The following is a 13,777-nucleotide window of genomic DNA, read 5'->3' as shown; positions in this document are numbered from 1 at the left end:
ACTGCCACAGTGTTAAGAGTTTAGATGAAGAGGAATTTGTTAATAGACAATAGGTGCAGGAGTAGGCCATTCGGCCCTTCGAGCCTCCACCACCATTCAATATAAATCATGGCTGATCATTCCTAATCTCTTTGTACTGCCCTGTTCCTGCCTTATCTCCATAACCCTTGATTCCACTATCTTTGAGAGCTCTATCCAACTCTTTCTTAAATGAAACCAGAGAGTGGGCCTCCACTGCCCTCTGGGGCAGAGCATTCCACACAGCCACCACTCTCTGGGTGAAGAAGTTTCTCCTCATCTCTGTCCTAAATGGTCTACCCCGTATTTTTAAGCTGTGTCCTCTGGTTCGGGACTCACCGTCAGCGGAAACACGTTTCCTGCCTCCAGAGTGTCCAATCCTTTAATAATCTTATATGTCTCAATCAGATCCCCTCTCAGTCTTCTAAACTCAAGGGTATACAAGCCCAGTCGCTCCAGTCTTTCAGCGTAAAGTAGTCCCGCCATTCCAGGAATTGACCTCGTGAACCTACACTGCACTCCCTCAATAGCCAGAATGTCTTTCCTCAAATTTGGAGACCAGAACTGCACACAGTGCTCCAGGTGTGGTCTCACCAGGGCCCTGTATAGCTGAAGAACCTCTTTGCTTCTATACTCAATCCCTCTTGTTATGAAGGCCAGCATGCTATTAGCCTTCTTCACTACCTGCTGTACCTGCTTGCTTACCTTCATTGACTGGTGTACAAGAACACCCAGATCTCTCTATACTGCCCCTTTACCTAAATTGATTCCATTTAGGTAGTAACCTGCCTTCCTGTTCTTGCCAAAGTGGATAACCATACATTTATCCACATTAAACTGCATCTGACCACTCATCTAACCTGTCCAGGTCACCCTGTAATCTCCTAATATCCTCAGCACATTTCACCCTGCCACCCAGCTTAGTATCATCAGCAAATTTGCTAATGTTATTGCTAATATCATCTATATCATTAACATATATTATAAAATGTTGCGGTCCCAGCACTGATCCCTGCGGTACCCCACTGGTCACTGCCTCCCATTCCAAAATGGAGCCGTTTATCACTACGGTTTCCTATCAGCCAACCAACTTTCAATTTAAGTTAGCAATTTGCCCCCCATAACAAGCACCCTAATTTTGCTGACTAACCTCCTATGAGGGACTTTATCAAAAGCTTTCTGAAAGTCCAGGTACACTACATCTACTGGATCGCCCTCGTCCATCTTCAGGAGTTACATCCTCAAAAAATTCCAGAAGATTAGTCAAGCATGATTTCCCCTTCATAAATCCATGCTGACTCTGACCTGTGTATAAGACAATTTTCTGATTCAGGACGCGGATGTACCTACTAGAGAAGATGCAAAACTTGACCTACTCTTAGGTATTAAGGCAGGGCAGGTGACTGAGGTGTCAGTGGGGAATACTTTGGGGCCAGCGACCATAATTCTATTAGTGTTAAAATAGTGACGGAAAACAATAGACAGGATCTAATAGCTGAAGTTCTAAATTGGAGGAAGGCCAATTTGACAGTATTAGGAAATAACTTTCAAAAGCTGATGGGGGCAAATGTTTGCAGGTAAAGGGATGACTAGAAAATGGGAAGCCTTCAGAAATGAGATTACAAGAGTCCAGAGAAAGTATATTCCTGTCAGGGTGAAAGGATGACTAGAGAAACTAAGGGTTTGGTTCAGAAAAAGTAGAAAGCATATGTCAGATATAGACAGGATAGATCAAGTGAATCCTTAGAAGAGAATAAAGGAAGTAGGAGTATACTTAAGAGGGAAATCAGGAGGGTAAAACGGGGACATGAGATAGCTTTGGCAAATAGAGTTAAGTAGGAGAAAGTGAGGACTGCAGATGGAGATCAGAGCTGAAAAATATGTTGCTGGAAAGGGCAACAGGTCAGGCAGCATCCAAGGAGCAGGAGAATCGACGTTTCGGGCATAAGCCCTTCCTGAAGAAGGGCTTATGCCCGAAACGTCGATTCTCCTGCTCCTTGGATGCTGCCTGACCTGTTGCCCTTTTCCAGCAACACATTTTTCAGCAAATAGAATTAAGGACAATGCAAAGGGTTTTTATAAATACATTAAGAACAAAAGAGTAACTAGGGAGAGAATAGGGCCCCTCAAAGATCAGCAAGGCGGCCTTTGTGTGGAGCTGCAGAAAAACGGAGAGATACTAAACGAGTATTTTGCATCAGTGTTTTCTGTGGAGAAGGATATGGAAGATATAGAATGTGGAGAAATAGATGGTGACATCTTGAAAAATGTCCATATTACAGAGGCAGTGGTGCTGGATGTCTTGAAATGCATAAAAGTGGATAAATCCCCAGGACCTGATCAGGTGCACCCTAGAACTCGGAGGGAGGCTAGGGAAGAGACGGCTGGGGCTCTTACTGAGATATATTTATCATCGATACTCACAGGTGAGGTGCCAGAAGACTGGAGGTTGGCAAACGTGGTCCCAATATTTAAGAAAGGTGGTAAGGACAAGCCAGGGAACTATAGACCAGTGAGCCTGACATCGGTGGTGGGCAAGTTGTTGGAGGGAATCCTGAGGAACAGGATGTACATGTATTTGGAAAGGGAAGGACTGATTAGGGATAGGTAGCATGACTGTGTGTGGGAAATGATGTCTCACAAACTTGTTTGAGTCTTTTGAAGTAACAAAGAGGATTGGTGAAGGCAGAGCAGTGGACATGATCTACATGGAGTTAAGATTAGAGTGGTGCTGGAAAAGGACAGTAGGTCAGGCAGGATCAGAGGAGCAGGAAAATCAATGTTTCGGCAAAAGCCCTTTATCTGGATCTATATGGACTTCAGTAAGGCGTTCAACAAGGACCCCCATGGGAGACTGGTAAGCAAGGTTAGATCGCATGGAATACAGGGAGAACTAGCCATTTAGGCACAGAGCTGGCTCAAAAGGTAGAAGACAGAGGCTGGTGGTGGAGGGTTGTTTCTCAGTCTGGAGGCTTGTGACCAGTGGAGTGCCACAAGGATTGATGCTGGGTCCACTACTTTTGTTCATTTATATAAGTGATCTGTATGTGAATATCAGAGGTGTTGGTAGTAAGTTTGCAGATGACACCACAATTCGAGATTTAGTGGACAGTGAAGAGGGTTACCTCAGATTACAATGGAATCTTGATCAGATGGGCCGAGGAGCGGCAGATGGATTTTAATTTAGATAAAAGCAAAGAATTTAATTTAGAGAACAGTAAATCAGAGCAGGACTTATACATTTAACACTCCCCAAGTTCCTGGGGAGTGTTGCTAAACAGACCTTGGAATGAAGGTTCATAGCTCCTTGAAAGTAGAGTCGTAGGTGGATAGGATAGTGAAGGCAGCATTTGGTGTGCTTTCCTTTATTGGTCAGAGCATGGAATGCAGGAGTTGGGAGGTCATGTTGCGGCTGTACAGGACATTGGTTAGGCCACTGTTGGAATATTGAATGCAATTCTGGTCTCCTTCCTATCGGAAGGATGCTGTGAAACTTGAAAGGGTTCAGAAAAGGTTGATAAGGATGTTGCTAGGGCTGGAGGGTTTGAGCTATAGGGAGAGGCTGAATAGGTTGGGGCTGTTTTCTCTAGAGTGTTGGAGGTTGAGGGGTGACCTTAGAGGCTTATAAAAGTATGAGGAGCATGGACAGGGTGAATAGCCAAGGTCTTTTCCCTGGGGTGAGGGAGTCCAGAACTAGAGGGCACAGGTTTAGGGTGAGAGGGGAAAGATATAAAAGGGACCCAAGAAGCAACGTTTTCATGCAGATGGTGGTGCATGAATGGCATGAGCTGCCAAAGGAGAGGAGAGGAGGCTGGTACGACTACAGCATTTAAAAAGGCATCTGGATGGGTACATGAATCGGAAGGGTTTTGAGGGATGTGGGCCTGGATTATGTTAGGATATCTGATCGGCATGGACAAGTAGGATCGAAGGGTCTGTTTCCATGCTGTACATCCCTATGACTCTATTACTAGTCTAGTGAACCTCCTGTTGTATCCCTTCAAGAACTTTACTTAAAAGGAACCAAAAAATACATACCCTGCTTCAGATGTGCCTAGCAACATAATTGTAGTAAAATGTCTTCTGTTTTACACTCTAACCCCTTTGTAATGAGAGCTAGCACACCATTTGACTTCCTGTTTGATGTACCGGAATGGTAATTTTCTCCGATTGTTAAGCAAGACACCCAGATCCCTCTGAAAGCAAACACTTCCCCATCTCTCACCATTTAAAAACAAAATTGTATTTGCCAAAAGTGGGCAATTTCACAATTCGTCACTTTGTATTCCACTTGTAAAGTTCTTGTCCACTCACCCAAGCCATCCATATCCTTCTGCAGTCTAGTTTTATTTCACCCAACTTGATCAGCAGCAAAGTTTGATACATTAATCACTTGGATGAAGGTACAAAGTATAATTTAAATTAAAAGCAGTTGAGGCCAAGGTCCCAAATCTTGCAGAACTCCCTAGTTATTGGATAGGAAATCAAAAATGTTCCATGTCTTGCCTGTTCATCAATCCTTAAGCTATGTTATTACATGACTCCAATTTTAAGGAATAAATGGGAACAGTGCATGTTACAGAACAGAAATGTGTTACCTCTGTGCTTTGTGTCACAGGCATAAAAAATGGTGTCCAGCAAATCTTCCTCACAGATCAGACTCATTTCTTCCGCATTTTCCATTCTGTTTACCAAGGCAGGCTCATTTACTTGAGAAAAACAGTGAAAGATTGAACAAAACGCACAATGTCACCTTCACATGTGAAGCTCGTTTAAACTTTATAGTTTACCACATCCTGTTCGCGAGCATTCTTGTACATATATTTTGCTAAATGGCAACATTTTCAGTTGGTTGATTTGGAAACGTTAAAAGAGTGTGATTAATTCAGTGTAACTACTCATCCAATAGAATAACAGCTTCAGTTACACTGAGTAGGTCAGCTCTTTACTAAAAATATTCAAATTAATAAATATCGTTACCATAAATATACCCGAATCTCATAATATAAATCATGCAGTAATGGTTAAATACATCTCACAATTTGAGCAAAATTAAACCTATGGCTCTATTTAGCCACAAAAAAAATTAAGGCAACAAAATAAAACATTCCAACATATTTAGTGAGTCACAGTTATGATACTGGATAATTAGATTAGATTAGATTACTTACAGTGTGGAAACAGGCCCTTCGGCCCAACAAGTCCACACCGACCCGCCGAAGCGCAACCCACCCATACCCCTACATTTGCCCCTTACCTAACACTACGGGCAATTTAGCATGGCCAATTCACCTGACTTGCACATCTTTGGAGTGTGGGAGGAAACCGGAGCACCCGGAGGAAACCCACGCAGACACGGGGAGAATGTGCAAACTCCACACATTCAGTCGCCTGAGGCGGGAATTGAACCCGGATCTCTGGCGCTGCGAGGCAGCAGTGCTAACCACTGTGCCACCGTGCTGCCCACAATTAGTTGAGTGTCCAAGTCCAACCATGTCAAGTTGTTAAACTGAATTCTGAACAAGGGCATATTGAGACTGTGAAAAGGTACTTATTTATATGCAAGTGCCCCCTTCAGTGTAAGCTAGGTTCTGCAATAAAAATTAGCATTTCAAAACTCTGGACTCCAGTCTAAATCAGATTGGAGATAAATCCAACTCAGGTGAACACATTTACTTAAAATAAAAATGTGATAACTTTCCCAACTCACCACTTGTCTCATCTAAGGATAACTTCTTCGCTACAGGTGACTGTGTTCTATGCAAGCGGGTGTAGAAATTAAAGTTGGAGGAGTTCACTGGGCTGCACGTGGCACTCCCATCATCACTGGTCACTATACGGTGCTCAATGTTAACAATGGCCGAATAGGGTTGACTCAAACTGGTAATGTTCCTCACACACCCACTAACTGGAGTGGAGCAGCTCTGAGCTCCACAGCGATGCAGTGGCTTGGACAACATCCCTCCAATGGAGCTGACCACTGTGTAAGTAGAACTAACCGTGGGAGGCTTTCCTGGTTGACCTGTAGAGATTTTGGGTGACGGCGTACAATTTGCAACAGCGATGTTCACTTCCTGCTCCACTGTGTGATGCTCTGCTGTTCTGTTCCTCAGAATCACCTCCATGTTCTTCTTGAGGCTGACCTGAGGGCTCTCAAAGTTTCGGGAGCGAAATTTAGGAATTTGCAGCACAGGGTTGGACATCTGATCCCTCTTCTGAATGGTCTGAAGTTTTTTGCAAATGCTCTCTACTGGATTATGGCGTTTACTACACATGGTCCTGTTTGAAGACAAATGAAAATACCTCACTGAAATATCTGCAACAAAAATCAAAATACAAGCCTATGTCTAACCTTGGTCACACACACACACACACACACACACACATCAATGCTTACTCAACAAAATAGTTGCACATTTGAATCTGGGTGCTCATGGGTACAAATGTCAGCTGTGACTCAATGGTAACTCTCAATCAGAAAGTGGTGGATTTAACACCCATTCCAGAGAATAGGCTACAAAATGTAGGCTGATGCTTCAAATACAGACCGTACTGCACAAATGTTAAAGCAAAGTCTGCAGAGATAAATGCAAATGATCCCACTGCACTATTATTGAAAACCAGAGGAGCTCGCTCCTCTCATTTTCTGGTCAATATTTATCAACTATCAAGAATAGATGATCTGATCCTGATCACATTGCTGTCTGTATGGGAGCTTGTTGTGTGCCAGCAAGCTGCTGAGTTTTTTTTTAAAAACTATGGTCACTGTCCTACAACGGACTGATTGAGCTGTAAAATGCTTCGGAGGGTTCAGAGATTGTCAAAAAAGGTACTATATTCAAAATTTGAGAGAAGATTTGTAGCTTAGGGGCTAGTTGTTGTGGTTCTGTTCGCCGAGCTGGGAATTTGTGTTGCAGACGTTTCGTCCCCTGTCTAGGTGACATCCTCAGTGCTTGGGAGCCTCCTGTGAAGCGCTTCTGTGATGTTTCCTCCGGCATTTATAGTGGCCTGTCCCTGCCGCTTCCGGTTGTCAGTTCCAGCTGTCCGTTGCAGTGGTCGGTATATTGGGTCCAGGTCGATGTGTTTGTTGATTGAATCCGTGGATGAATGCCATGCCTCTAGGAATTCCCTGGCTGTTCTCTGTTTGGCTTGTCCTATAATAGTAGTGTTGTCCCAGTCGAATTCATGTTGCTTGTCATCTGCATGTGTGGCTACTAAGGATAGCTGGTCATGTTGTTTCGTGGCTAGTTGGTGTTCATGGATGCGGATCATTAGCTGTCTTCCTATTTGTCCTATGTAGTGTTTTGTGCAGTCTTTGCATGGGATTTTGTACACTACGTTGGTTTTGCTCATACTGGGTATCGGGTCCTTCATTCTGGTGAGTTGTTGTCTGAGAGTGGCTGTTGGTTTGTGTGCTGTTATGAGTCCTAGTGGTCACAGTAATCTGGCTGTCAGTTCGGAAATGTTTTTGATGTATGGTAGTGTGGCTAGTCCTTTGGGTTGTGGCATGTCCTCGTTCCGTTGTCTTTCCCTTAGGCATCTGTTGATGAAATTGCGGGGGTATCTGTTTTTGGTGAATACATTGTATAGGTGTTCTTCTTCCTCTTTTTGCAGTTCTGGTGTACTGCAGTGTGTTGTGGCCCTTTTGAATAGTGTCTTGATGCAACTTCTTTTGTGTGTGTTGGGGTGGTTGCTTTCGTAGTTCGGGACTTGGTCTGTGTGTGTGGCTTTCCAACGGACAGCTGGAACTGACAACTGGAAGCGGCAGATTCAAACCACTACAAATGCCGGAGGAAACATCAAGAAGCGCTTCACAGGAGGCTCCCAAGCACTGAGGATGTCACCTAGACAGGGGACGAAACGTCTGCAACACAAATTCCCAGCTCGGCGAACAGAACCACAACAAGGTACTATATAAATACAAGCCTCTCCTGAAAAGTGGGGGAAAAAGTGAAAGGAGAACACAGCAAATTCTTTACAACTCCAGTTTGAAACTTTCCAGATGCATTTTGTGTGTTGAATAGCAAAGCTGACAGTCTACAGAGCATAGCGCAGAGCAATTGGAGCTAGGGGCAGCATCTCAAACAAACAGATCCACAAATAATCAACAAAAAGATGAGGGGACTGAACTGACATATGGCAAACACCACCAAATGTCAACAAGCACACAGTGACAACAAAAGACAGGCCTGTATTCATGTGACAAACTTCACAACCACTGGGTATTGAAACACATCAAAACCAGGAAAGCCTTTTAAGTGTAATCACTGTTTTTAAGTGTTGCAGTGCAGATTTAAAAATCAGATTAAAAACAAAGGAAGTGAATACATCTGCATTTAAATAGAGCTTTAGATTTCTCAAGATGTTGTTATGGCTAGTGAGACACTTTTAAAGTTACATTGTTAGGAACGCAGCACCGAAGGTCCTCAACCTAAGCTGCTTTTTTGTGTGGAGTCAATTGAGGGACAAATATTAGCGAGTGCAGTTGGGCAAACTCACTGCTCTTTTTTACCCTTGGATTTAATAATTCATCAGAAAGACAACACAGTTGCAATATTTCCTACTTTCAACTCCCGGAATCCAACCTTATTGGTCTTAGATCACTTTGCAACTTTTTTTATTATGCAAAGCATTCCTACCCCCACCTTAATAACATCACTCTTTTACCTCTGGCTTTGTAGCTGATTCAAATTATTTATTTCCACCACTACCAGGAAACCATTTTATCAATTAACCTATATTTCTGATAAACCTATTCACACATCTAACTACACAAATCCAATCTCTGAGCTCTCCCAGAACGGCTTCACATTTACCAGGCTCTCTAAGGGTTTTAATAAGGTCATTTCAGGTTTTTGTTTTAACACTGCAATGAGCATGGACTCAACCTACTCAATTGCTCATAAGAGGATCCCTCCACATCCAGGCCAACATTCTCAAGACTGCCTCCAGCAATAGCCTTCACAGACTATTAAACTCTATCCATAAGCTTCTATCTAACCTTCAAGTAGTTTCAGCATTTCATTTTGATTCCATCTTCTAATTGATATAGCATTATATTTTAAAATACAAGTTGCTATCCAGATAAACTCCAGTCCAGTGTATGCAGCTCCCAATTAAATCCCTCAAACATCAAGCCAATCACCAGTTGCTGGTTTCCTCTGATTAGCTGTTGCGATTTTGGGCATTTTGGAAGGGCTGCTATTTAATTGATAAATAAAACTCAAATATAGCCAAATCCGTCGGATAATCGACTACTCAGATGCGAAGTTAATAGGGCGGAGAATTTAGACTTTTAGATATGCTGAGGCAGCCCAAGATTTAACCCTGGCTCAGCAGAATTTAGCTGTTTAACTACACAATAATGCTCAGATAACTTGTAAAATTAGATAGTGAAAATAAACATACTTCACTCGACTAGATAGGGTGTGGCTCATTTCCTGACAAGTACACACAAATCCTAATCGCTGTTGGTAACGTTTGTTCAAGTGCAGGACTGTAAATTGGAATGAATTTAAGAGATACGGAACTTCTATATATCAAAAGAGCCTAATTCAACTAACACAGCAGCTTCCGTAATGCCACTAACAGGTTTTTAGAACACAGTTTAACGGGACAGACGTGATAAGTTTTTCCCGTAATTTCGGGACTCCCACTTTTTAATGCGTCAATATTAAAATAACAACGTTCTCTAACTTCCTATCATTCTCTGCAAACATTACCTTCTGACTCAGGAGATTTATCGTTACCGAATCTGTATTACTCTGATTTAGGAGACACCCGTCACCCAGCCCAAGATTTAAAGGGACCTTACTCCAGTTTGAATAGCGCGCCGTTTTGCGGTGGTCCCGCCCCTGCTCTCTGATTGGACGGGAAATGTAACCTTACCACATGAGCCAGGTAAAAACAGTGACTGCAGATGCTGGAAACCAGATTCTGGATTAGTGGTGCTGGAAGAGCACAGCAGTTCAGGCAGCATCCAAGGAGCAGCGAAATTGACGTTTTGGGCAAAAGACCTTCAGCAGGAATAAAGGCAGAGAGCCTGAAGTGTGGAGAGATAAGCTAGAGGAGGGTGGGGGTGGGGAGAAAGTAGCATAGAGTACAATAGGTGAGTGGGCAAGGGGATGAAGGTGATAGGTCAGGGTGGAGTGGATAAAGTTTGTGAGAAGATTTGTAGTCGGGGGCTCGTTGTTGTGGTTCTGTTCGCCGAGCTGGGAATTTGTGTTGCAGATGTTTCGTCCCCTGTCTAGGTGACATCCTCAGTGCTTGGGAGCCTCCTGTGAAGTGCTTCTGCAACATGAATTCGACTGGGACAGCACTACTATTATAGGACAAGCCAAACAGAGAACAGCCAGGAAATTCCTAGAGGCACGGCACTCATCCACAGATTCAGTCAATAAGCACATCGACCTGGACCCAATACACCGGCCACTGCAGCGGACAGCTGGAACTGACAACCGGAAGCGGCAGATACAAATCACTATAAATGCCAGAGGAAACATCACAGAAGCGCTTCACAGGAGGCTCCCAAGCACTGAAGATGTCACCTAGACAGGGGACGAAACGTCTGCAACACAAATTCCTAGCTCGGCGAACAGAACCACAACAGTGGAATGGATAGGTGGAATAGAAGATAGGCAGGTAGGACAAGTCATGGGGACAGTGCTGAGCTGGAAGTTTGGAACTAGAGTGAGGTGGGGGAAGGGGAAATGAGGAAACTGTTGAAGTCCACATTGATGCCCTGGGGTTGAAGTGTTCCAAGGCAAAAGATGAGGTGTTCTTCCTCCAGGCGTCTGGTGGTGAGGGAGCAGCGGTGAAGGAGGCCCAGGACCTCCATATCCTCAGCAGACTGGGAGGGGGAGTTGAAATGTTGGGCCACAGGGCGGTGTGGTTGATTGGTGCGGGTGTCCCGGAGATGTTCCCTAAAGTGCTCTGCTAGGAGGCGCCCAGTCTCCCCGATGTAGAGGAGACCGCATCGGGAGCAACGGATACAATAAATGATATTAGTGGATGTGCAGGTAAAACTTTGGTGGATGTGGAAGGCTCCTTTAAGGCCTTGGATGGAGGTGAGGGAGGAGGTGTGGGCACAGGTTTTACAGTTCCTGCGGTGGCAGGGGAAAGTGCCAGGATGGGAGGGTGGGTTGTAGGGGGGCGTGGACCTGACCAGGTAGTCACGGAGGGAACGGTCTTTGCGGAAGGCGGAGAGGGGTGGGGAGGGAAATATATCCTGGTGGTGGGGTCTTTTTGGAGGTGGCGTAAATGTCGGCGGATGATTTAGTTTATGCGAAGGTTGGTAAGGTGGAAGGTGAGCACCAGGGGTGTTCTGTCCTTGTTATGGTTGGAGGGGTGGGGTCTGAGGGCGGAGGTGTGGGATGTGGACGAGATACATTGGAGGGCATCTTTAACCATGTGGGAAGGGAAATTGCGGTCTCTAAAGAAGGAGGCCATCTGGTGTATTCTGTTGTGGAACTGGTCCTCCTGGGAGCAGATACGGCGGAGGCGGAGGAATTGGGAATACAGGATGGCGTTTTAGCAAAAGGTAGGGTGGGAAGAGGTGTAATCCAGGCAGCTGTGGGAGTCGGTGGGTTTGTAAAAAATGTCAGTGTCAAGTCGGTCGTCATTAATGGAGATGGAGAGGTCCAGGAAGGGGAGGGAGGTGTCAGAGATGGTCCAGGTGAATTTAAGGTCAGTGTGGAATGTGTTGGTGAAGTTGATGAATTGCTCAACCTCCTCGCGGGAGCACAAGGTGGCGCCAATGCAGTCATCAATGTAGTGGAGGAAGAGGTGGGGAGTGGTGCCGGTGTAATTACGGAAGATCGACTGCCTCCTGCTCCCCCCTCCCCTCTAGAGGAGAATGTGAGCGTTGCAGGTGTCCTGAGCATGCAAGAGCAGTGCAGAACCTCCAGATGGAAATCCTGAGCCTATTCCACGTTACTGATTGTCGTTTTACACCGGACTGGGGCCATGTATCTATGGAACAGTTACGGCCAACGGCCTGAGCAGCTGAGCCCAACGTAAAATTGGCTTAAACAGTCTCCGCAAGCAAGCAAGGAAGGTGTGATGGAATGCAAAGAGGCTAAGGTTACTGCAGGTCAAAAGCAAATAAAGACCAGCCCAGGCCTATCTTGCATTTGAACAGAACCCTAACAATAGAGAGACATTTATGTTTGTATATTCCCCAGTTTCAGCCAGATCCCCAATAACAACGAAAAAGTAACCAGATAAATTGTTTTTTCTATGGAGTCAGTTGGAGGATAAATATTAGCCAGAGCAATTGAGCAAACTCCCTGGTCTTCTTTAATAATTCATCTGAAAGACAATTGCATTACTGTATTTTTCACTTTCAAAACTGCAGAATAATCGCATCATGAAAAAGGGATGGGTAAACCTAGGATGACCTGGCCTAACTTCATTGCGCGCTGTGACGTTGCCCTGAGCTGATGTCTATTGGCTGATGTCAAAGAACATTCCAGAAGTGAAGACTCTGAATGAGACCCCCGTTTGTACTAAGAAGACCAGAGTCCCCTGTTGACTGAGCTCATTGAGTTGGATTCAACAGCTGCTTTAAGTTCACCAGAGTGGGTTATATATGTGTTTTTCAGGCAGTCTGGGATAAGTTAACTTAATTTGTGTAGGAGTTTTTTTTCTTTTTCACTTGTGTTTTAATAAAATTACAGTCTTTTATCTCATATAGGAAGAGCAGCTGAGGAAGTGTGCTTTATGTGTAATAAATTGGTCGCAGTGTCTTTATCGACTATTTTGCAGACCTGTGCAGGACAGTCCTGTCAGGTTCACAATGCATTTTGTTGGGTGGGGATTTCCTCCTGAAGTTGGGCCCAAGAGCCCTTGGGGTGATGAGCTGTGAGGCAGCAATGGTCACTGTGGTGCCATCATGGTTGAATGAGGAGGGCAAAAGTCTGTTGGGTGGATGTGGGGAAATGTGATGTTATTCACTTTGGCAGGAAGAAACAAATCTGAGTATTTCTTAAAAGAGAATTACTGCACAATTCTGAGGTACAGAGAGAACTTGATGTACTGGTTTGAACCATAAAAGGTTGGTACATAAACAGAGCAAGTCATTTAGAAAGCTAAAAATAGAGCTGCTAAACATTAGTTCTATGGGCGTCTACAGGATGTAAATGGGTTAGGGTAATTCAGAGCATTGGGCTGGTAACTAATGCATGGAGTGTCTAATGGGGAAAGGTTGGGACTGGAATTTAAGAGAGTCAAAATGATATGACTGAAGTATATAAGGTCCTGAATGGTCTTGACATGGTGACTGTGGGGATGATGTTGTAAGAGTTATATATAAAAGGAGAGTAATTGTAATCAATATTATAGAGGATAAGTGTATTATGTTATTATAGGTCATGAGCAATTGCAAGAGTCATTGAACAAGTATTTTGTGCTTGGCTTCACAGTGGAGGATGTAAATTGTAGTAATCTAAGTATTAAAATAAATGAGGAAATTAAAGTAATTAAAATCAGCAGAATAGCTTGGAGAAGTTTAAGAGACTATAATCCTACAAATCCCCAGGACCTGATGGCCCACAGCTTAGGGTTCTAGAATAGTTGCACATAACTTTTCTACATTCCGGACTAGCTCCAACAGGTTAGAAATGAACAAATGTACCTTCTCTATTTAAGTAAAGAAGGAAGAAGAAAACAAGGCATTCCAAAAAACTGTCTTATTGGACTCAAAGCTTTAACTCTGTTTCTCTCTCCACATGATATGTTCTACTGGCGTGGACAAAGTTTA

At 44.0% G+C, this 13,777-nt stretch overlaps 1 protein-coding gene across 1 annotated transcript in view; it reads right to left on the bottom strand.

The window, feature by feature from the left end:
- irag2 (inositol 1,4,5-triphosphate receptor associated 2) overlaps positions 1-6,293 on the bottom strand; it is a 169,467-nt gene extending 163,174 nt beyond the window's left edge. The window contains exons 1-2 of the mRNA XM_043713369.2: positions 5,729-6,293; positions 4,617-4,727 (exon numbers count right to left, since the gene is read on the bottom strand). Coding sequence (XP_043569304.2) covers positions 4,617-4,727; positions 5,729-6,293 — 676 coding nt within the window. The remainder of the gene's footprint in view (positions 1-4,616; positions 4,728-5,728) is intronic.
- Positions 6,294-13,777: the final 7,484 nt, after the last annotated feature.

The sequence above is a fragment of the Chiloscyllium plagiosum genome, unplaced genomic scaffold (genome assembly GCF_037043375.1).
Source record: "Chiloscyllium plagiosum isolate Xiang-an unplaced genomic scaffold, Cpla_swu_hap1 HiC_scaffold_23, whole genome shotgun sequence".
Lineage (NCBI taxonomy): Eukaryota > Metazoa > Chordata > Chondrichthyes > Orectolobiformes > Hemiscylliidae > Chiloscyllium > Chiloscyllium plagiosum.
Note: the sequence above shows the minus strand (reverse complement) of the source record. Positions and strands in the feature narration are given on the sequence as shown.